Here is a 25,113-nt window from a genome sequence, read left to right as displayed (position 1 = left end):
AAACCTTGACTTGAGACAGACACAAACCTGTTCACACAGCTGAGGATCTCCAATGCAGCTAGCAGACGGTAAATTATGTCACACCAAAGCCCCTCATTCCCTCCTTACCTGTCCACGTTCAGACAGCCCAGTCTGCCTCCCTCCTGTACTTATTAAACCACATCATTATCTGAGCACTATCCTCTGTGCGTCCCCGTCTTTAAAGCTGCGTTTCAGACACACTCACCTGTAATCAACCCATCTGTTTATTGTCCTACATTATTACACTCAGCCTGTGCAGAGCTGTGTGTCTGTCCCGGTGAACACCTGTCCAGGTGAGTTTGAACTCGGTGCAGAGTCTGAGAGCTTTAAAGGCACACCTGCTGGCCTGGAGTCAGGAGGGAGACCAAGACAGTGCTGCTGTTTCATCTCACACTGAAGTGGGAAGCCCTTTACAGACTGCTTTATCGAAGCTCAGCCGTCATCACGTCTTTGTGTAAGTTCATATTGATTCTGCGACGGCGTAATTTTGGCGTCCCAGTCTGAGAATTCACATTGAGTTTTGGCGTTGTGGAAGCACGGCACAGCGGGGGCTACACGTACACACATATAGCTTGTATAAAACATGGACGTTGTCTCAGTGACGTCACCCATTGGTTTCTGAATCACGATAACGATGGTGGACGCCATGTTGGGAATGCTGAGTCTACTCTTTTAGTCGACCTACTCACAGGCTTGGAGGTCGATCTTTAACCTCGGGGCAAACAGCTACAATGCACCCATCAGGTCAGCCACGCCCCTAATTATGAACAACTCTGAACCTTCAAATCCCTGTATCAGAATCAGAATTCATTCCCTGTGCAGTGTGTGCTGGTAAAGACAGACCAGTTTTACCCCCAGGCTGTTCCTGTTTATTTCTACTGTTAAAAGGGACATTTTGATATCCAACCTAAAGGGGATCCCTGCTGCTGGATTGCAGCACAACTATCTGCACTTTCTTCCCCGTATATTTTCAAAGCAGACCTTTTATGGCAGCTTCAAAGCATTTTAGTAGACGTTAAATGTATTTTTAATCATTTGAACGACCAGATGGATTTCACCCTCAATGGACGAGACAGTAACTCGTGGTAAAAGCTGCACACACCATGGCACTTCTGTTAGCCACTTTCTCTGAACTGTTCTCACATCATCATCAGAGTACTGACTAAACCTGCTGAAGGATCCAACCTCACCCCCCCCCCCCCCCCCCCCACACACACACACACAAAGCTGTGAGGAGATGATTTGCTTCAGTTACAGCTTTGTTTTGATTCTGTAAAGCTCTTATTGATTAGTCCATGAAGCGTAACTGTTGACTTGTAAAAGTCCGCACAATGAACACACACTTTTACTATTCATATATTATTTATTCATACTCCGACGTCTGCCGCCATAAAAACTTTAAACTCCATCTCTGAAATGTGAATCAGTGTTCTCATGCTGTGGAGGCTGAGTTGTTATAACTATAAAATAATGTAAAGACCTGCACATCAATCCACTGCAGCAGAGGGGAACAGAAACACAGTGAGAAGAATGTATATGTTGCTTTTAGAGCAAAGTGGAAAGGAGCTTCTTCTTGTTGCCGTTGCTTTGTTTCAAAGTAGCCGTCGTTAAATCTGCAGGCATGAACCCTAAGGAATAGTCTTTAAACATATTATTACATTTAAAAATGGAGTTTCATATCAAACACTCTGCTATAAAGAAACTTATAACTTATATAAACTACAACAGCATGTTTGCATGCTTACAAAAGACTTTGACTTAAAAATGAAGCTAACTTAGAAGTACTAAGGACTGTAGTTCCTCCAGTGTCCACTAGAGTCTGTCTCCTGCAGTGAGTCAGTCCCCATAGAGCCCCATGTTAAAATGTCCAACTTTACAGCTGCAGTTCCTCCAGTGTCAGCAACAATTAGCAGCTAGCTGAGGCTGTGAGAACTAAACCTGGACTGTTAGAATATTCAGTGTTTGTCATGTTTTGGTTTATTTGTGGCAGCTTGTGCATGATGTCAGGATGTTGTTGGATTTCTCTGAAGAGAAGACTGCTTGAGCTCTCTTTAGCTTCTCCAGTCTGATAAATAAACATTACTAGTCAGAGACCACAACAGATAGAACCTCATTCTGCAGTAAACATGATGGTTAAACAGCTCATTAGCAGCTCGTTAAATAACCACAGTCACAGACTGTTTGTATTTGATAACTTGCAAACCCCTTGCTTCTATAGCTTCACCCTCTCAAATGGTCACCTGGGGCAACAGGTAGCAGCTACCTGGACTGTTAGCTCGGTCCCTAGCCCCTGGTTTGATGTTGGCTCGTCACCAGAGCAGCGTGCACACAGCTCATGTCTCCAGTCTTTTATGGGAATCTGCAGCCAACAGACTGATCGACTTTTCTGTCCAAAACGTTTTACAGCCTCTGAATCATTCACAAGAGGAGCGCCGCTCCACGACGTGAGCGATGTGAGAGACGAAACAAGAACAAGAACAAGAACGAAACATTAAACACACAGTCACTCAAACACACGGTCCAACACCTCACCTGTGTTTACACACAGACACACACACACACACACACACATACACTGAGACACACACACACACACACACACACACACACACACACACACACACACACACACACACACACACACAGACACACACACACATACACTGAGACACACACACACACACACACAGACACACAGACACACACACACACACACACACTGAGACACACTGAGACACACACACACACACACACACACACAGTTTAATTTTTTAATCCGTTTATTGCTGCAGCAGACGGTTTGTGTTTGGATTGTAAATCTCCGTCAGACCTCGGAGAACAATTAAACGAGTGTTTCATATGAACGGATGTTTGATTCCACTGAGTGAACATGGAGGATTTATAAAAGTGACAGTTAAAGACACGTTGCTGAAACTGGATCACATCGACGTTCACTGTAGATTACAGGAAGTTAGCGTGCATTACAGAAAATGAAAACACTTCCCGTCAGTGGAGGGAAGCAGACTTAATAATGATCGTCAACTTTCAACCAGAGGAAAAGTTGATGAACCAGCAGGTAAATAAAAAACGTTTATGTTTGAGTTTTAGAATTTTCTGGTTTAAAATAGAGAGACAATAATTTTGCCACAACATGTTGTGTTTTACTTTCACTTCAGTAAAATGTATTTTTAGTCACATTTAGCAGTAACCTCCAGTGTTGGAAGTGTAAAATCCTGCAGTTCCTGGAGTGTCCACTAGAGGCTGGCTGCAGAAGCACAGGAAGTCACATACACACCCATTCTAAAAAGCCTGTTTTTACAGCAGAGATTAACATATTTACAGCCTGGTTCAAAAAAACAAATAGGTGTGATTAGCTCATGTCTCTATCGACACACACTGTACAGGGGGTGAATGTTTTGATGACTCATCAGTTTTGATTTGATGAAGGATAAGAGTTATTCACAATAAGGCGTGTAGCTGACCTGATTGACAGGTGGGCGCGGTGTAACGGTTTCTCAGGAGGTTTAAAACCCGCCTCAGCTCCAGCTCTCAGCCTGTCGTTAGGTTGACTGAAAGTTAGACTGAGACAGCATTTCCAGCATGGAGACCGCCATCGATGGGACTCCAACGCCCCCTGCAGGAACAGAGGCTTCAGACTTTAATATTTACAGTCTGTGGTACAAATGTAAAAGAGTTAACCATGACGCATGTAGTATAAAATGAGAAATCTAAGTATTTATTAGGCGTTTGTTTTACAGTAAAGTGCAGGAAAGAAGCTCTTCTAGCTGCTCAGGTAACGAGCGGACTGACAGACGTTAGTGTGGACGTAAGAGCGACAGAATAAAAGATGGAGGCGTGTTTCATACGAGGCTGTGAGCACACCTTCAACATGCTGCAGTGGATGATATCGCTCCTCGTGCACACGGCTTTAAAGCAGAACATTATAATATTCTACACGGGTTGGTTTGTGTGTTTAAAAGAACAGAAACATCACATTTAAATAAACAATTATTTCCCTCACATCAGTCTCATCGTCTTCAGATTTACTTCAGTGAGTAATTCAAGTTTTCAGGAGTGAAAAGAGTAAAAACTTCTTATAAAGACTTTGTTTAAAAAAACAGTGGAAACATTTTTAGTTTAAAGTTAATAAATATGAAACGTTTGGGCGACTTCTCTGTTTTAGGAGAAGAAGTTTAGACTGCATCGAGGAGCTGCACATTAAAAAGGAAACAGTTAAAACCCAGCCGGGGGAAAGAAGCCCTGTTACTCTCACTGCAACTGAAACAAGAGTTATTAAGAGAGCACACAGCGTCTCTGTGCTCCCCCCGCCAGAGAGAAGAGGAGACCACGCCTCTCCACAATGAGTCGAGTAACATGAGAAAACTGGACTAAAAAAAGTGTTTTTGCACTTGTAGATCATTTTAAAGAAATCCCTGATGAATCTGGATTTGAGACGGTGTCAGGATCCTCGTGTGGATTCCCTCCTTGGTGTGTTTCTGTTGTCTCTTTGCTCCATCAGCAGGATGAATGATGTCACAGTCGTCTGCTGTTTGCTCTCAGCAGCGTAACACAGAGAGAGACTCAGGCTTGATTTAAGGTGACGTAGTTCCTGTCAGCTGTTACACCACCTCCTCCCTCCGCTCCAGACCGGCAGGCTGGGTTCTGGTCTTAGGGCTGAGGTCTTGGGTCAGTCCCAGCACCCCCTCTCTGGCTTTGAGCAGCTGATCTGATCCCCAGTGCAGGCAGAGCGGGCAGGGGCACGAAGGAGGGTGGTGCACGAGGCTGCTGGAAGGGTAGGGGGCTGCAGGGGGCGGAGCCAGACCCCCTGCTCTGTGGTGGTACTGAGAGAGACGCAGTGCATCCAGGGTCCTCATGGGGGCGCTGTAGCGACCGTGAGCTGAGGACGCAGGTGAGGAGAGAGCCAGCGGGTAGTGATGGTGGAGGGGGAGATGGGGGAGGTGGGGTGGGAGGAAGGGGTACTGGAGGGCGGAGGAAGGTGAGGAACGGCTCATCAGGAGAGCCCCCAGGGGGTCGACGAGGGGGTGGGGCCACGGCAGGGAGTGTCTCTGGCGTTTATCCTTCATCCTTCTGTTCTGAAACCACACCTGCAGAGAGAGAGGGAAGGAAAGAAGGATGGTAAGAAGGAAGGAAGGAAAGATGGAAGGAAGGAAGGAAGGATGGAAGGAAGGAAGGAGGAAGGATGGAAGGAAGGATGGATGGAAGGAAGGAAGGAAGGAAGGAAGGAAGGGAACAGACACAAAGGAGAAGCAGTTGGTTAGAGTTAAGACTTAAACAGCTGATTTGAAGTATGGACTGTACGGGTTAAATGTGGGAGGAGCTTGATGATCGTTAATGAAGTTGTTTAGCTAGCCAACGCTATTTTCTGTCAGAAACACGTGCCAAACGGCGCCATCAGAAAACAAAAGTCCTGAAGTCGAGGAATCAGCTCAAAGCTCTCGATGTGTGAGATTTAAGCAGTCCAGAAATGAATGGACCGGTCAGGAGCAGCTGATTGGCTGATTGGCCTCTTCAAAGAATCGGGTCAGAAACGGCCTGAACTCGCAGTGTTTGCACACCGTAACAAACCCGGGACCGAAACCTGTTTTAACCTTTTCACAAAGCTCAAACCTTTCATAGTTTAATAAAGAAGTGAGGATTATGTTTTATTAAACCGTTCCTTCATAAATTAAGGAGATTTATTTAGTGCTCTTCTTCTTTTAGAGTTTCAGACGTTTGTTCTCGAGTCTCTCCTGAAAGTTTCTGAACCAGCAGCTACCGTCACATGTCGTTAAACTAGCGGCCGGATTACATGTGGATTACTCCTCGGCACTACTTTGTGTGTCGGCCTGTCCCGTTCCTCTAAACTCTTTCACCAGTTCAGAGAATCCACCCGGAAGGCTGAGCTTCTAAAACGTCAGGTGGCGGCGTTTACGAGGCCTCTCCTCGCATTCCTGCTCCGTCATAAAAGCGCGAGCTGTAGCTGGCAGAAAGGTGGGCGCGTTTACTGCGTATTAAAGCCGCTGCACTGCGCCAGCGGGGCCTCTGCGGCAAATGTTAGACACCGCTAAAGCTGTCACTACTCAATCTACCGCACCGGGCCGAGTTCAGAGGAGACGGGGGAAGAGTCAGAGGTGCTGACGTGTAGGTGAGTCCCTCGTCTCTCTCCTGCTCGGTTTCTTTTTTCTGTTTGTGAGATCAAAAAGCATGAAAACCCTCAGAACACACCATGTGGTAAAACCAACAAAAAAGAAACTTTATAATATTTTAAATTTCCTATCAGGTGAAATTACACCTGAACCTGAATGACACTGGTTGGTTGAAACAGTGAGATGAATTCAAAAAGCTCTGAATGATTTCAGGATCTGTTGTTTTCTTAAAGAAGCTTGAAGTCGATCCTCCCTTTTGAAGCTTTGCAGGACTTCTTCTTCTTCTTCAGGTGAAAAGTCAGAGGTAGATTTAAAAGTGATCCTGACAGTGAAATATATCTTCTTCTTATAATAAGACCAGGATCTGATCCAAGAGGTCACTCCTGAAGTCATCAGAGGTCACTTTAATAAAGAGACATGATGTGACCCTTGATATTAACCCCCCCCCCCCCCCCGACCACAGGTTTGACCACCGTACCTTGATGGTTGTCTCCGGTAGGTTGAGCGCGGTGGCCAGCTCGCAGCGCCGGGGCCGGGACACGTAGCTCTCCTTGCCGTACTCCTGCTCGAGCCGGGTCAGCTGCTCGCGCGTGAAGGCGGTCCGGTGCCGCCGCTCGAGCACGGCGCTGCGCGTGCACGGCTCCGGAGCGTGCACGATGGTGGTTCCCGCCACCGGCGTCTGTCTGCCCTCCGCTACTGAAATGACGCAAACAGAGGCACGAGCTCAGAGGACACCTGGGACACTTTGAAGACCTGAGGTCGGTTTGAACCGTCAGAGAGTGCATGGCGCGAAAACTGCGCCAGACTAACTTTTATGAATAATTAGAAAACACAAATAAGAAGTTAAAGTGTGTAATGTTGACTGTATGCTCTAATCAACCAATCAGAAACGTTTGTGTCCCAGTCAGTGACAGCTCGTGCATAAAACAGAGTTAATGAGCTGAAATACAGATTAATCACTTAAAATATAATTAGATGATAAATAATCAAACTTTACTAGATGAAAGGTCAGACTGCTGAGAAGATGGTAAAACTAATTATACATTTTAAATAATAATAATAAAATATTTCTCCTTACAACAGAGGCCTATGAGAATGGATTTCTCTGATTATAAACTCAGGACATGTCGGATATTTCTGTTCATGTCATGTTTGTGAAAAAAAAAATGTATTTCAAAGATTTTCAAATAAATTTAATCAGATATTTATAAAAGGTCGCCAAAAAACGGACCTGAAACAAAAAACTTTTGAGGACTGGAGACATGGCACGAACTTTTCTTGACTTTGAATCAGACACAAACAGCCATTCTTCATGTAGAGCTTTTAAAACGTGTGGGATGTTTCCTCGTGTGATGAAGTTGCTCTTCTCTGTTGTGACCTTCATTACATTTATAAAGTTCCGTTTTTGTCTAAATTAAAATCTATTGACTGTCGAAGTGTCTGCAGTTAATATTTCGTGACGAACACATCAGTGTGTGAGGCAGGTCAATGATAACACACTGAACAGGAGAATCACGTGAACATTCACAGTGCTGAGGTCGTTAAATTGAATAATTACGTCATTTTTTAAATCAATATTTTGTGTAGATGAGTGTGTGTTAGAAATGTCGTCCGCAGCTTCGGTGGAAAGGTGAATCTCTGAGTCTCATTCTTAAAGTTAGCACCATTAAAGTAGTTTTGACATTTACTTACACATCAGGCTGTTGGCAGAAGTAAAAACTTTAAATCCTCTTTGTTGCTGCTTGTTCTCGGCTGTTCTTCGGATGGAGTGTCCCCCCCTCTGCAGGCTGCAGGGCCGCTGAAGATGCTGCAGCAGCGCGACTAAAACTCCACAAACACACAGAGTTCACCCCGGTCTGCTCAGACAGTCAGGAGGAAGATGAGGTGTTTTTGTCCCAACACCCCCCTCCCCCTCCTTCCCCTCTCTCCTCCTCCTCCGTACTGTCTGTGTCCCCGGGGCTGCTCCTCTCCCCTCTCCCCTCTCCCCTCTCCCCGCCGCTGCAGACGGGCCTCGGTGTGCGCGTCGGCCCGGCGCGGCGCCGCGGCCTCGGAGAGGTGTTAAAGGTGTTACGGGATGAAGCCTTTGGTCTGCTCTCGGCCTTTGTACTTTTGTTATGGAGAATTAGAGACGCGCAGGCAGAGACAGCAGCTCAGCCTCATTGTTCCCCTGCGTTTGATGTTTGATGTTTGGAAGTCAATCATTACGCGCCTAATGGCTCCAAATCAGCCGAGGCGGCGCACGAGGAGTTAACTCCTGAGTTAATCATTAAAATTATATTATTTTACACTTTTAGTGCAGATTTATTTTCCAATCAGAGAAAGGAACATTCTGGTTTTCAACAGTCTTAGTCCTTTTTTATTTTTTAAATTGAATGGATGATGTTCGGTTAAAGTCTTGGTCTACATAAATTATCAGACTACTTTCTTAAATATGTATCTTCATTATATGAAGAGTAAATGTGATTTATTTTAGGGATGTTATGAGTTATATACTTATTTATAGGTTTTATATTTGTGGCTTTTAGGTTTTCTAGTTTTTTTGTATTTCCTCAGATGAATTAAAACATTCTCTGTTTTTTTTTTATGATCCAGACTTTGAATAATGAGCAGGTATGAAGAGAGTCCACAGGGAGGATTAATCGAGCTTCATAGAGCAGTAATAGCAGAGCAGTATCAATGAGAAGCGGATCCTTTAAGTGCACAGGCTGGTGCGCAGAGCAGCAGCGGACCCTTGAACCGGTGTTTTGGAGCTTATTACGGCTATAATCTGCGCTGATTGTTAATCCAGCGGCCAGATGATGAGAAAGAGGACAGAGGGAGGACGGAGACACTCAGACGCCAGGTAGGGTGGAGCCACTGCGACATGCAGGAAATTTATCATTACACCGTCACATGTAAGGAATCCTACCTTCTCTGCAGCAGACAATAAGAATCATGCATTGTGTTATATTTAAAGCAGTTTGTCTACAGGAATCAGTTCTGTTCGGTTTATATCTTTTTAATTTCCTTTAAATTTTAACTGATATTGTGCTGACTTTATTTTCTGTGTTTGAACTCAAACTGCTGCTGAATGTCTGCAGACAATCAGGAGTGGGAAGGTTTATGACTTATTGAGACTTCTTGAAGTATCATAAACAGGACTAAGGTTGACAAAGAAGGATCATAAATATAGAAATATTAACATGAAATAACCTTGAAGCAATTATATTTATTGATTCAGATTTTACATCCGGAGTTTCTGAGAAGGAAAAGTTTAGTTTAATTAAATAAACCTCTGACACATGTTGGCCTAATCAGTTCAACATGCAGATTAAGAGAAGAGAGATTTAATCTAACTGGAAACTATAAATAATCTCTCTAATGAAGCAGTGATGATGTTGTTCAATTAGAAGATCATGAGCGACACAATGAAAGACAGACGCTGATGTTTTAAAGGGGGACTCGTGACTTGAATTAAAGGGGATAATGAGAGACAGATTAACACTAAACATTCACATGAGGCAGAGCAGAGACACATTCAGGGTCCACTGATTCACTATCAGAGAACTTTTTAAAGGACATTAACCCCAAAATGACAACTTCCAGGAATGAGAAACAAAGATAAGGGTCAAAATCTACAGTTCCTCCAGTGTCCACTAGAGTCTGTCTCCTGCAGTGAGTCAGTCTCCATAGAGCCCCATGTTAAAATGTCCAACTTTACAGCTGCAGTTCCTCCAGTGTCCACTAGAGGCTGTAAATAAGTCTCAGAGCTCCTCAAAACATGTGTGTGAAGTTTCTTGTTCTAAATCCACTCTGATCCTGTATTTGATCATGTCTATAAACCCCTCTATTTCAGCCCTGCTCAGAACAGGCTGTTTCTGTGTCTGTACCTTTAAATATGTAAATGAGCTGTGTCTGACCACGCCCCCTTTCTGGAAGGGCTCGGGTGTACTCGGTCTTTCTCGCTCCATGTCCTATTGTTTACGATGAGAAGGCAGACTCAGAGGGCAGAACAAACACCTAGCTGGGGGAGTGTCACCCACCTGGGGGAGGGGCTACTGCCCTTTGTGATGTCATCAAGGGAAAATCTCCAAACGGCCTGTTTGAGCACACATTTTCTGAAAAGTGGAGCAGGCAGAAGACGGAGAGGATGGACTTTTCTCATCATTGGGGGGTTACCAATGGCTGCAGGAAACCAACATAGCAACGGCCAAATGCAAAACTCGAGGCCTCAGAAATGCCGTTCGTTGCTGTCATGTTTTTTTTCCTTTTTTTTTTAAACAGTCTCTGCAGGATGAAGATCTCACATTATGTATCCTGATAGTTACACTACACATAAAAAGAGAACCAGGAATTGAATTTCAAAGGTAACCACTCCCCTCCCTGAGTGAGTGTTGACTTCTGTAACCTTGTCTGTCCTCTGACCGTCAGGAGTCTGAACGTGAGCTCACAGCAGGAGAACAGAGACACAAACCAGCCCGAGAACTCAGAGGGTGCAGAGCATTGATCAAACTTTAGAATAACTCTGAGCCTTGTGCTACAGCTGTATGGATATAATATAATGACTTCCAACATGCTGTAAAATGCAGAGACGTGATAGTGGTACATTTCTGCTTGATAATGAGTTCTGTTGTTCGGCGCAGCAGCAGCTGCTTTCACTGACTCTTAAACACAAAGACACAGATTTATTGAGCCGACAGCGCACCACATCTGTGCAGCAGCGAGACGTGCTGCAGAGTCAGCTGAAACACACGAGAACATGAACAGCTGCAGGAAGCTCGGAGACGAGGTCAGGAGTAAACGCTGCACGGTTAGTATCTCCGCCTGCAGATTCATGAAACCTGACTGATGACATTACCGAGACATCATCAGACATCTCGTCTCGTCTCCTTACTGAACAGTTGATCACAGTAACGTCTGTCGTTAAAAAAAGGCCTCAGTGAATTATGATCGCATGTTAGCATCCGCTGCAATCTAGCATTTAGAAAGTACCTTCACGGTCCTGTTTGAGACCGGGTTTTACAAAGACCGTCAACACTCACTGAGACAACATTCAGAGGTTTGTTCCTGAAGACATTTTCACATCTGCACTCCTGAAAATATCGAGATAATTCAGGAGGACCACTCCAGATTTCCTCCTGATCTGTTCACACATGCACCTCACAGCAGACAGGAGGGGGGGCGGGGCCTCCTGAGGTAAGACGGGCAACAACAGAGTCCTCTTCACGACGTTATAATGAGAATATGTGTCTTTGTATCAATGCTACGTATAGTTGAAGAGAATCTCAATGTGAACTAAAGATTGGAGAAGAACATACTGGAGAACAGGAAACATGCAGCAGCAGGTTGATTAGAGCACAGAGATGGTAGAGGTGGCGTGCAGACAGTCTATGGTCGTGCAGCGATCACAGGGAATAAAGGTCACCACCCCCTCCCACTGGCTCCAGGTGAATTCTCCTGATTATATCCTGCTGCGTTCTCACATCAGCTCACTCTGACTTTCTGCAGAATAAATACGAGGAGGCTGGAGGAGAAACTCCGGCTGAAGAGAGAAACATTCAGATGTTTGTGTTCACACAAAGACTGATAAACTTCTGGACGTTTTCTGCAGGCGTGAAAGCTCTATTTTTGGGGGGAAAGTTTGGTGTTGAGGGAGAACATTCTGGTCGATGATGAAAACCATTAACTCGGTGTAAAGAGGAAAAACAGGTTGCTAGAAGTGTGAACTTTAACAACCCGAGCAGTAGAATCAGGAGCATCTGTGCGGCGCAGCGAGTCGCTCCCTGCAGGGCGGACTCGATAAAGCAGATTCAGCCATATGTTTGACAGATTCAAAAGTGTTCTTTTGAACATTTGATCAAACCTAGTGATCTTTTGGGACAGCAGGGTTTTGGCAGCAAACCATGACAGGCGTTACATTTCTTCTCGTCGAGCTGCTGAGCCATAAATCAAAACCAACATGCACATCTCATCGGTATGCACGCTCACAAATGAAGATGTTTATTGATTTGACAGAAATATGTGCCCAGAGGTGTCTATGGGAAGTTCTTCCTTCTTCTCCTCCATGACATGTGTTTCATGTAAGGACGGTACAAACGCACAAAACACAGCCCGAGCAGTTAGAGGCAAGGTGTTAGCATACGGCTGTGAAATAGCTGATGTTATTGTAAAAATAAAACAGGAATGCTTCAGGGAATCCACCTCAGGTGAAGTCTGGATCATCAAAGTCAATGGCACAGAAAGTTTCACAGAGTGCCCCGAAACAAGAAAAACTTTCTCAATCCCCTCTCCTTCTTCCACGCAGCAGCTCAGCACAAAGCCTCAGACTGGAGATGCTGCCTCACCACTTCAAACTTCCTAGGATCCTGATGGAAGTCGGCACACCCATATCACAGGCGAAATGTAAAGATGTGATCAGAACCCTTTTCATCCCACAGGCGGATCATTCAGAGCCCTTGAAACGAGGGACGGCCCATGGCGATGCCAAATCCTAACGGGCGCGTCTTTGACTTTCAGCTTCATTTTTGGTCGTACAAGGACAGACGGCTCATGATGGTTCCCTCTCCTGGGGACCGGGGTCAGAGGCCTTCTCCAAGTCCAAAACAACAAACAAACATGTCGACTGGACGAGTAAAGTCCCTAAACGTGACAAAATAGAAATAAAATGTGAAACCATCAACTGAAGAAAAAAAAAACAAGAAGCAAGCAGTTTCCCCTGAGTCTTACAGAACCACACTGACCACTGAGCTAAGTACATCCTGCATGTTTCAGAGTTTATTTCAGGATGGAATAATGCTGCAGGAAGCCAACAACATGGACATAAACTTAATAAAATCCTCCCCTAAACATGGTGTTTAACTGCTAACAGATCAGCTCCAGTGTGTGTAAACATGATGTATAGGATCAGAACACCTGGCGCTTCTCCAGAGACAAACCTTTAAACAGGCGGGTAAGAACACACAGCGCTGTGACACATATCAGGAGGGTTCAACTCCTCTTTGCTACTGCAGCTCTGCAGCATCACTGAGCATGAGCCAAAACCACAAGAGAAGTCCTCCAGTCGGGAGCAGATGTTGCACAAACTCTTTTTCTGACACGTTCGGCTCGGGGTGTACGTCGGGACAACACACAGATTTTTCTGTAAGCTCTCAAACATTATAGCACGCTGCACATGTCACACACATGCTGCACAGAACAGGAACGCAGCATGTGCATTGTTCCTCAAATATGAACACAGCGGTGAAAAAAAAAGCCAGTTTGAGTGTTTGATCAGATGAACGAGGAACGCTTCATCGCTCAAATGAAGGCCTGACAAACTGTATTCACATGACCTCAAGCAGAGGTCAGAGCGTTTCTCTAACCAACGGTATTCAGAGCACACAGAAAACATTTTCATGTCGCACAGAAGAGAGAAAAACAACATCTGATCCATCAAAGGGACACACAGCGAGCTACTGGACTGAGACGGAGAGCATGTTTGAAACTCAGGATAAAGAAATGTCAGTTTGTGAACTCAAGTGACACGTAGCGAGAAGTCTCATCGGATCCCGTCTTTGTACTTTAGCATCTTAAAATAGTCTGACAGACTCTAGTGGACACTGGAGGAACTGCAGCTGTAAAGTTGGACATTTTAACATAGAGCTCTATGACGACTGACTCACTGCAGGAGACAGACTCTAGTGGACACTGGAGGAACTGCAGATCCACATACTTAACATTCATCTAGAGCTTTTGAAGCTCATCTTCAGGTTTTCACAACATGAACCGGGTTTCTAAAAATCAATGTGGACAGAAAAATGCAGATTTTGTCAAAAGAAAGTTCAGTTTGGAGATTTTGTTCTGCAAATGAAATGGATTATTTGTTCAACCATAACAGCTGTGATCTGTTTCTCTGCAGGCGGAGATCCAAACCTGCAATGAAACATTTTCTGCTCTCAGATCCATCACTACTTCTGGTGTGTGTGTGTGTGTGTGTGAGAGAGAGAGAGAGAGAGAGAGAGAGAGAGAGAGAGGACGGTCACCTGAGCCTCTCTCTGAGGTACAAGGCTCCCTCCTATTGGCCGCTGAGGGAACAGAACAGCACACAGAGACACCTCACCAACCTTCCTGCCTGTCAACAGAAAGAGAAAAAAAACTCTGTACTGTGAATAACAATGTCCTCCAAACACTGGCTCCTGATTGGCTGAAAGCAGCTCTCGCTTTAATGGAGAGAGACGAGGCTGTGTGCTGCAAACCGACCTGAGAGGAAGGAAGATCATCGAGACCTCGGCTCTGGTTTTCCCTCCTGCTTCAGAGTTTATTTAAATATATTAAAGTTCCCTTTTCTTGGAGTGAATGTCAGTAAACACAGGACGGTTAGAGATGTACTAAAGGTCATTCAGACGATGATTTATGTGCATCAACATGTATAAATATATGTGAATATGTAGAAGGAAGATAAAGTCTGACATGTGAGAATAATGTTGTGTTTTATTTTGCAGAATGTCTGTGAGAGGGGCGGCCATTTTTTACATCTTCTGGATAAACCTTAATCCTACTAGAGGAGCTCTTCTTGTTGTTTGTTTGTTTGTTTGTTTGTTTGTTTGTTTGTTGTGTATCAGTGAGTATGACTGTGTGTGTTTCACCCTGCAGGATGAAAAGCCTCATGCTGGTGCTGATGGAGACACTGAGCAGTCTGCATCACTGAGGACCCTTCACATCCCCTTCCCCTCAGGCAGACGTTTCAGACGACCATCAGCTGAAAAGAAGACGTTCAGAAACTCTTTTATTCTCTCTGTAACACGTTTTAAACACGGCGAGATAAACACCACATGCTCGTGTTTTGACCTATTTATGGAACTTTGAGTGAGTCTTATTGTGTGAATGTTTTCATGTTACTGAGCTTCAACTGAAGGTCGTTCTCTGTCACTATGTGATGGACAATAAAGTTTTGAATCTTGCATTTTTATAAATAAAGAAATTAAGAAAACATTGATTGATGCCACAGAGAACAAACGGACAGAATTCTTACTGAATGAAACTTTTTGATGAAGTTTACCTTTTCTAACCTCCTGTCCTCCCCTTTCCTTTTCTTTAACTCAACTCTTTAATTCAACTCTTTAACTCAACTTTTTAACTCAACTCTTTAATTCAACTCTTGTCACTCGAGTGTTTGTCAGAAGTCCTTCATTAAACACACAACATTCAAATCATTTCATTTAATCATCTGATTGTGTCTGTGTGAGTTTTAGAGTCTGCAGTAAGAAAACTCTTCTGATTGGGAACCAGTTAGCTGGCCTAGTGGTTAGTTTGCACGCCCCATGTACAGAGGCTGTAGTCCTCCAAGCAGGCCCAGGTTCAAATCCAACAGAGGGTCCTTTCCCCACATGTCATTCCTCTCTCTGACTCTATCCCCTGTCCTGTATATATAAATAAAGGAACAAAAAGCCCAAATATAAATCCATTTAAGTGGAAGAAAATGTTTAATTATTTTTTAATTACAGGTAAAAGTTTAAATCAATTCATAATTTATTCCCATGAACAGAAATATCTGGGGTTTTTTGGACTGTATGTGTCTGTGTTTTTATTTCGTCTGTAGAAACTTTCACAGAGAGACTTTAAAGATTCAAAACATCAGGAGGAAATAAAAAAATAAAACCCTGCACATGTCATTCAAGATGATGCGTTCACGGTCACCTCTTCTTACCCAACAGGAAGTCATCAAAGGAGATTATTTTAGTGACTAAATAAGATTTATTTCACATCCAGTGAAAAAAACAAAACAAAGTGAGAAACTGCAGAAGAAGAGAAACGGAACATTAGGTGTGAAGACACAGAGATTCAGCAGACCCCGGACCCGGACCCGGACCCCGGGATCTCAGTCCGGAATCTTCGTTTTAAATACATAGCCTAATTAAAGCAAAACTATAAATTCATCACAGGACACTTAAAGCGGCCTGATCGGTTTTTATAGACTTCAGGAGAAAATGTGGACTGACGTAGGCCCTACCTGGAAACACGCAGAGTATATTATGTTGACTTTAATTCACCATTACGTGTTTACTGACGTATTTAATTAATTTAGGATAGAATTTGTTGCAGCATTTAACAAAATAAAATCCTAATAATGATAATAATGAGTGAGCCTTTATTATCCCCTCGATGTAAATACAGCTGAATTTATTTTTTTGTATTATTCTCAGAGTCCGAGCTCACTGGAGAATTTATTTAATCAGCATTTAACCAAAAACACCAAATTTAAATTTAAAGCACGCATGCGCAGCAGAGCTTTCGTTCCGTTAAATTTGACGTATGAGTATGTTTTTGCATGTTTTCAGTTCATTCTGCAGCTGTGACGAGCTGCTGAAGAGCTGCAGAGATTTCGTCAGAGCCAACAGGAAGCTGCGATTTTGTTTTATGGATTCAAATATGACTGAAAGAATTTTAAAAAACCCTCAGAGGTTCAGGATGGTGTCATTTACTGTTTGTTACTGACACTGAAGAAAAGCGTTTTTCTAAAGCACCAAACGTCTCCTCATCATTTCTTTTCGTTGAATTTTATTCTATTTGCATTCTTGGACTCTGCAGCTTCAGTATTTTGAGATTTGAGTATCCGTGTATTTAAACTCTTCTCTCAGTACACCTGTCTACATGTGTCTGTCGAAATCCCCGCAGCCCTTTCATTAAGTCATATTATTGTCAGATTTCACTTCTTTAAAACCATCAGATTCATTCAAATCGGATTCTCGTTTAAAAGAGGACAAAGAAATCATCAACCGTGCGTTTACAAAGATTATTATAATTAGAGAAATAAAAACACGCAAAGATGATTATAATGATGAGGTTAAACATCTGGAGTGTAAGCAGAGGTGGAGTGCAGGTATGCACAGGTGTACAGAGCAGGCCCGGATCTACGAGGGTACAAAAGGTCGCAATGCATCCTCAACTGAAAACACGCAACAACAAAAAAACCTATAAATTAAAAAATAAAAATAAATAAAAATGAAGTCTTTCAAATGATAACAGTGACTCAGATCGTGTTTATTAAATACAGGATCGGAAGGTCATGAAACCTGCACGTGACCTGTCTGCTCTGGGACCACCTGAGAGACCCGTAACACCTGTACGGTATTGTTCTTTGCTGTCGCTGGTCACTCTGACTCTAATTGGCTAATACCAAATAATTAAGCAAGAGTACTCCTACACGTCACTGTTTATGTCAGAGGCCGTTTATCCTCATGCTGACGTCATATTTACCTTTATTTTGAAAGGGAAAGACAGATGTTTGTCGTGTGTTTGGTTTCCCTCTTCACCTTCTTCTTCTTCGTTGGTTTTTATTTCAGTTAATGATTCATGAAGAACCAGTCTGAATGTTTGTCTTCATCCCGGTCAGACTGGTTATATTGGACCGAGCTGGTGACCATCACCGAGACAGCGTGGCGTCTTCTGCGTCATCACACACACACACACACACACACACACACAGGAGCAGCTTCAAGGTGTGTGGTGGCCTTGAACTTGAGCTCATTACATCTGTCGGTCTTTCTGTCTGTCTGCCCCCCCCCCCCCCCCCCCCCCTTCTCTCTCTCTCTTCGTGTTAAACTTGACCTTGACCCTCAGGGGCCAGGCTCCCCCCCCCCCCAACAGACCACACTATGGGAGAGACAGACTGTCTGTCTGGGAGGTGTGTGTGGGTGCGTGGGTGTGTAGGAGAATATTTATAAAGTATTCATTATTATAAGGAGGAATAAAAACATGAACAGTGAGAATCACGTGATGTTCATGACGTCATATTGACGCTTTTTTAGCTTTTTAAAACTTTTCTCCTTTTGAACGGAGCTGTTTGTCTTTGCTCTTTTTTCTGTTTGAATGTTTATTAACTATTTTCTTGTTTTATTCTCCCCATCTTGTTGACTTGTTCTTTTGTATTTAATTCTCTTTAATTGTGGTTATTTATATCTTTAACGGCCTCCTGATCCCTCCCTGTTGTTCCTTTATTATCTTTATTTATATTATTATTATTATTATATTCTCTCTGATTGTTCTGTTGATGTTTATTCTGTTGTTGTCCTAACTTCCTGCCTTTGCTGTGTTTGTCAAAGCGCTTTGTTAACAAGCTGCTGTATAAATAAAGTTATTTTAATTATTATTTTAATTATTATTAGAGTTTTATTCTGTTTTAATGAAGCCGTTACTCGACCGGAATTGTCGCGACTCCTTTAAGATTGAAATAAATATTCATAAAAATAAAAAAAAACATCTTCAGTGATGTCTTCTTCCTGTTCTCCATCTTCTCTGTTTGAAGAGTTCACGTTTCTTCTTTAAGCTCCTCAGAGATTGTCACGAGTTCTCGTTTTATCTCGTCTTTAATTTTTCATGTTACCGGAAGTTGGGACTTTGTTTTTAACATTTAGGGATAAAAAAACAGACACGAACAGAAGAATACAAAAAGCACAAATAAGAATAATAATTTATTTGTATAGGTAACAAAGAGTTTCACATCAGACAATAAAACAGAGAATAAAACCAGACTCTCAGAATAAAAATGAAATCACAGAGTAAAAGCCTTTTTGTTAAAGAATTTCAGTAGATAAATAAAACGGAGGACAGACTCTGCAGGTCTGATCTCCTCTGGCAGGTCTGGAGGCTAGTCCTGTCCCCCTTTAGTTTTCATCCTGGACCCTGGAGCAGCCAGCAGAGCTCAGTCTTCCCGCAGTAAGGGTCTGAAGCAGAAAGGATTTTAATAAAAACTACAGACAGACAGGTGTGCAGGAGAGAAATGTGTCCGTCAACAACTTTGAGGTTAAACTCCCGCTGCTCTCTCACCTGAAAACAAACTTTTATCATCAACCTCTCGGTACCAGACCTCCATCAGGATGAACCTGTGCGCCTGCAAATGTTGAGACAGTGTGCTGGATTTTACCTTTGAATAAAAACTATAGAGGGAGAATAAATCTGAAAGCTCACACCAACATGTCCCCACGGTCACGGCCAGCTGATGTTTGGGTTTCTGTCGTGGAGAGGAACTTTAGTAAAGCATGTGAATGATACTCAGGACTGTGATCATTTATAGATGATCAGAATATGAACCGAGTCAAAAACAGAAGGCCACAGGTCAGTTAGCATGTGCTAACCTCTGCATGCTAACTCACCATGACAACAGAGAATCCTTTACATCATGTCGAACAGTTTGTAGTTTTCCTAAAATGATTACCATGATTCAAACATGTTTGAAATAATATAAACATCAAAAAGAGTCAGACTGATGGGGCAGCAACCAAACTCTGCACAGATCTTTTATTTATTTTGTTCAAAATGTAGATTTTTAGAGATAAAGGGGACAAGACAAATGTTTGAAACATTAACTTCATATTAATTCTTCATGTTTGTCTCATTTATTTGTGTAATTTTTTTTTGCATTAAATAATAAATGTTGGACTGCATGAGGAAAAATAAGAATTAAAAAAACTTAAAAAGAAGAAACTTAAAGAATAATGTTGAACTAACAGCTGATACTTTTCTTTAAATGTGTATTTAATGAGTGAACATTAGAAAAGTTCAGTCAGGGATTTATTCATCTTTTTATCACTTCAGACTCCGCTCGGCTCCTCTACCCGCTTCTCCTGCACAAGCACGTTCACACCTGCTGTAATATAATTTATATTGATTAAATAAATAAATATATATATGAAGGAATGAACTCTAAAAAAGCAGCATACACTTCTCCTGCAGCCGCTTCCAGTCCCTGAGAACAGAGATAATGAAGCCACAGCGCAGCTCCAGATGATCTCACATGAAGACTGAATTAAAATGAATGAATTCAATTCAAATTTAAAACGTAGCACAGTCCCACTCTTTAGAGCACACCTGTCCAACACAGCTGATTGTCTGTGCAGGTTCTCATCCAGGTCATGGTACAGTCGAAGCTTGATCCAAAGCTAACTGAAGATGTTGAAGACGTTTCTCCCCCGAAAGGATTCTTCAGCTCTAAAGTTTGGATCAAGACTCGAAATGAATAAATCTGATTCTGATTCAAAGAGCTGAGCTGAACCTCTCACTCTCGGTTTGTCCACAGACATCACATGTGTGTGTTTTCATGTCTTTAGTGTCTCGTATTTAAGAACCAAATACTAAATTAAGGGATGCTTTAATTTAAGGTCATATGCAGAAAACATGGCGTCTAATACGCATCACACGCGCGCAGCTGAGACTGTATTATCTTCATGATGACGTCATTCAGGCCTCAGTTTGTTCATGCACTTGATTAAATATTGAACTGAGTGCAGAGACATGTTTGAACATTTACATCTCTGTGTATGTTAAAATAAGGAGAGGACGTATCTTCAAGTCTTTTCGTTGTGGTTCATTCTTGCAGAAGGTGACAGTGAGAATATGTTTTCATCACCTCACATTTCTGCACGCATGAAACAAAAACAGCACGAGGCGCCGGTCTCCTCTCCTCTCCTCATAAATGTAAATCCACCAGCAGACGGTGAAATGAAGACGCGGACCGTGGGTCAGAAGTGAAGGGAAAACCTTCATGCAGCTCTTTGAACCGAAGCCATTTTCTCTCAAATCTTAAACCCTCCAAATCTCCATAAACCCGCTTTACGCTTCCATTAGCCTTAAACTGAGAGAGAGAGAGAGAGAGAGAGAGGGAGAGAGAGGTGACCAGCAGAGTAAGCCTACAGTTATTCTACATTTAAAGGTTTCTTCTTCTTCTGCTGAAGGTTGGAAACATCCACAGTTATGATTTCTTTTTTTATATTTTATGACAACTATAAACTTTCCCCCCTCGTGCATTTGGCAGCGCGAAGCTGCAACAGTCTTTACGTGTCCATAACTTTGAACATTTTACACACACGTTTGAATATTTTGGGAAATATTAAAAACTAAATGTCTTTTCTTCAACGTCAAATGTTTGAATTTGTTGTGATCATAATGTCCTTCTTGTGTCAGAGTAGAAATATCCTCACTGTCACATCCTCTTGTTTGACTTCATCATGCGCGCACAGTGTGCGTCTTTACGCACAACACAAAACATGTGAAGTGAATTCTTTGTTTTCTGAAACTCACGGTGACATCACGTCAAGTCTTCAGGCGATCAGAGACTTTAGTCTGACATCAATCAGCTGCACGAGGAGCCTCAGCACGTTCACGGAGCTGCAGCGCTGCACGCAGCTCATGCCCCTCTCGTGCCACAGCTCGAGCCTCATAAAAACATTTTTCTTTGACAAGACTCTTCTTCTCCGCCTTTTTTTCTCCATCCCATCACGTGATGATCCAGTCTCATCCAATGGACACGCTCCCTCCCTTCTCTCCTGCTCCCGCGGGCTCGTTGCGTCAAAGCTGCGGCTGAGATGTAACTGGGGGACCTCTCGGTTACCGGGAGTATTTGCCTCGAGCGAGCACCGTCAACAAACGGTGCAGCAGGGCGCGTGCTATGACAGTGCACGTGAGTGAGCAGGAGAGAGCTCAGACTGGAATCAATGCGTAAACCTGAGCTCCTCTTTCAGCAGATGTAGCAGCTTTGCGCGCGGTAGCAGCCAACAGAATCTGAGAGGAAACGGAGACGAACGGAAGCCAGACCGGGAACAGGAGCGCATATGACCGCCTCCCTGGTCCTCAACCCTCGCTGGCCAGCGGACACGGTGATGTTTGTGTATGACAACAACCTGGACGACCTGAACAAGAACATGGAGGGGCTGGTGGGCAGCGGAAACTTCGCCGCTAGCCAGTGCCGCAACATCATGGCACACTCCGCGGCTGCCGCTGCTCTGGGCGGTCACCCGTCCGGTCTGGTGCACTCCTCGGCCGGGTACCCCACCGTGGATGTGTCTGCTTCCGGCTCCAGTGAGTCTGGAGCGTCCTCGGGGAAGCAGTGCGCGGCCGGACCGTGTCCTGCGTCGGCCGTGCCGCATCAGAGCTCCTCTGCCGCCACCGCGTTACCGTATGGCTACTTTGGTAACGGTTACTACCCGTGCAGGATGGGGCGGGGTTCCCTGAAGTCCTGCACGCAGGCGGCCGGCTCTCAGTACATGGACACCACGGTGAACTCAGACGAGTACTCGAACCACCGGGCCAAAGAGTTCGCCTTCTATCACGGCTACCCGAGTCCGTACCAGTCCATGGCCAGCTACTTGGATGTGTCGGTGGTCCAGACTCTGGGCACCGGAGAGCCGCGCCATGACACCCTGCTCCCCATGGACAGCTACCAGCCCTGGGCTCTGACCAACGGCTGGGGGGGTCAAATGTACTGCTCCAAGGATCAGGGACAGGCCGGGCACCTGTGGAAGTCCGCGCTGGCAGGTAAGACACGTTTTTAATGTCGGTTCAAATTTGGTATCAAAACTATTTTTTATAAAATGATGTTCAGGCCCCACTCACGTGATGACACAAAGTGAGTGAACTTAATGTTATTATGATCCATTCATTGAGTTTCCTTTTAATTAAACACATCTGATGACATCATTTAGATGCTGTAATTATTGAACAAAGTCTTTATGCATCTCAGCAGTTTGTTTTATGATCGATCTTTACTCGAACATTGTGTCTGAGCTTTTTGAGCAACTGGTGCGTAAAACGAAAACAAGCTGTTTGATTTGTAGGTTCAATAATAATTCAGAGATTATGACCTGTCACCGTAAAGTGCAACATTAATATTTAGATTTGTTTCTGTCTCTTCATGCTAATTAAGTCCATTCATGAATATAAAGGTCATGTGTAGCCTCGAGTGTAAACCTGATAATTACTGGGAGACTCGTGTTGTGTTGTTAGCAGAGTGATAAAATAAACTCAGCAGGTTTATAATGATTCATAACTACCAGCATAATAATCACATAGCAGTGGGCTCTTATTTGAGATTTTAAACAAAGAGTTCATTTTGGAAAACGAATACATCTTTTGATTTATGAATCGCACACACATGGGATATGGAATCACTCGTGCTATAAAAATGACTCAACCTGAACATTGAAGAGGATTAGAGAATCCATTGTTACGTGAATTAACAGAAATGAACGTTTATTTGAGGACAGAGTGTGCAGCTGCATGCTCGTGCAGACAGCAGACATCCACCATGTTGTTTGTCTGTCGCAGCATGGCTGACCAATCAGCTGCAAGCACAGACCCTCCGTCTTCATTAAGCACACAGAAACCTCAATGCACGCTCGTGTGTATGATAGTAGTTCTGTCCCGGTGTGTGCAGCCCCCCCTCAGACCGCATGTCCCCCCCCCCCCCCTTCTTCTCTCTCACAGATGTGGTGGCTCATCAGCACGACGGCTCGCCTTTCCGCCGCGGCAGGAAGAAGCGGATCCCGTACACCAAGGTGCAGCTGAAGGAGCTGGAGAAGGAATACGGGGCCAACAAATTCATCACCAAGGACAAGAGGAGGAAGATCTCCGCCGCCACCAACCTGTCGGAGCGGCAGATCACCATCTGGTTCCAGAACCGGAGGGTGAAGGAGAAGAAGTTCGTGGCCAAAGTGAAGAGCAGCGCGCCGTAGCATGCAGGCTCGCGCGCTCTGGACGGTTAAATGAAGGATCTGGATGTGTCTGTGTGTGTTAAACATGAAGAATGAACCGACAGACACCATACACATGGAAAATAAATGAACTCGATGGTACTCCTGATGGACTGGGGCTGTGCGTAAAAGCGCGTGTCAAGAAGAAAACAAATAAAAAAAGGACATAAAGGAGAAAGAAGAGAACCAAAGCCCTCTTCCTGTACATACAGCACCTTCCTGCCTGCCTCGATGTAACTGTCTGTCTCCTGTCTGTGTTTTACTGTCTGTCCGTGTTGTTCGTGTAACACACTATATGCTGTTCATACTGTTTATAACGCCTGTAAACCAGTAATCCCAGTACTCCCAGTATAGTGCATCACTTAATAAACACCTTTAATCCCGATGGAGTCTCCAGTAGGTCTCATATCTTTGAAAACTTTGGGATCGTGTAAAGTGCTTCTGGTCGCCTCCTCCTCCGTGAAACTATTCCCGTAAAATGTGCAAACAAATCCGCACTCAAAGGCTGGAAGACCGGACAACCAAGCGCGAGGACTCGAGAGTGCACGTGCAGATTAAAACGTGTTTATGAGAGTGTGAACATCACCACAACAAAGATATCTGTTTCCTGCTCTCAGTCCGCAGACCCGTGGGAACAAAAAGTGCTAAACTTTTATTTAATTAATTTATATATTATCTGGAGCTGCTGGAAAAAGAGAAAATGTTCATTTAGGGATTTTTATGATGAACATGTTGCATCTATAAATATCATAAATAACTGTTGTGTTTGTTACATGTAGGAAAGGAGACATGAAGCAAATCAGCGCAGAAAACGTTTTTTTTTTTCTTCAGTTTTTCAAGTTCAGTTTTTAAAATGCGCTCGTGCATCTTTGTGGAGTTTTATAAAGTTAAGTTTATGATCATTATTTACCCGAAATATAAATCTGTGAAAAAGAAGAATTTATAACCGCATGAGCAGTAAGAATTAAAGGTGTAGGAAATAGTATTCTCTATGTGAGGGGCTTCACGTGCTGGTTTGGTTTTAATGGTTCTAACTTAATTTAATAAAATACATGAAATAATTTTAAACTATTTCAAACTAATCACTTATGTATATCAAAAGTTCTGTAATGTTTCTGCAGCTGTCTTATTGAAAAAAATAAAACTAAATGTAATGTTTAAAATGAAGATTTATTAAATTCATTCAGAGGTAACATTTTTAAATTATAAATTACGAAAGAAAAGAACAGTTAATAAAAATAGGGATCTTAACATGTAGATATATATTTGTATTATTTAAGGGAAATTGAGCCAAACACTTTTCTAAGTTCTAAATTAAATGTTCGAATTGAAAAATCATTTAAAAAATGTTTTATGCAAAGGCACTGCGCATGTGCAGACAGTCGCAGGTAAATAGAAGAGACTAAGAGATTAAGTGTGTATCGTCTGATCGACCTCCTCGTAGTTTGCATTGTGTGTGTGTGTGT

General features: G+C 43.3%; 2 protein-coding genes across 2 annotated transcripts; one reads left to right on the top strand and one right to left on the bottom strand.

Annotated features, from left to right (window-relative positions):
- Positions 1 to 3,540: 3,540 nt before the first annotated feature.
- Positions 3,541 to 9,107, bottom strand: eve1 (even-skipped-like1). Its single transcript, XM_061026909.1, has 4 exons — positions 9,076 to 9,107; positions 8,110 to 8,273; positions 6,646 to 6,863; positions 3,541 to 5,126 (listed from the first exon to the last, which is right to left on the bottom strand). The coding sequence occupies exons 1-4, from the start codon at positions 9,105 to 9,107 to the stop codon at positions 4,641 to 4,643; spliced, it is 900 nt and encodes a 299-aa protein (XP_060882892.1). The 3' UTR covers positions 3,541 to 4,640.
- A 12,336-nt stretch (positions 9,108 to 21,443) lies between these two features.
- Positions 21,444 to 24,032, top strand: hoxb13a (homeobox B13a). The gene is made up of 2 exons (XM_061027038.1): positions 21,444 to 22,433; positions 23,382 to 24,032. The coding sequence occupies exons 1-2, from the start codon at positions 21,731 to 21,733 to the stop codon at positions 23,627 to 23,629; spliced, it is 951 nt and encodes a 316-aa protein (XP_060883021.1). The 5' UTR covers positions 21,444 to 21,730; the 3' UTR covers positions 23,630 to 24,032.
- Positions 24,033 to 25,113: the final 1,081 nt, after the last annotated feature.

This window comes from Labrus mixtus, chromosome 20 (assembly GCF_963584025.1).
Source record: "Labrus mixtus chromosome 20, fLabMix1.1, whole genome shotgun sequence".
NCBI classification, from domain to species: Eukaryota; Metazoa; Chordata; class Actinopteri; order Labriformes; family Labridae; genus Labrus; species Labrus mixtus.
The sequence above is the reverse complement of the archived record's forward strand: the minus strand, read 5'-3'. Positions and strand labels throughout refer to the sequence as shown.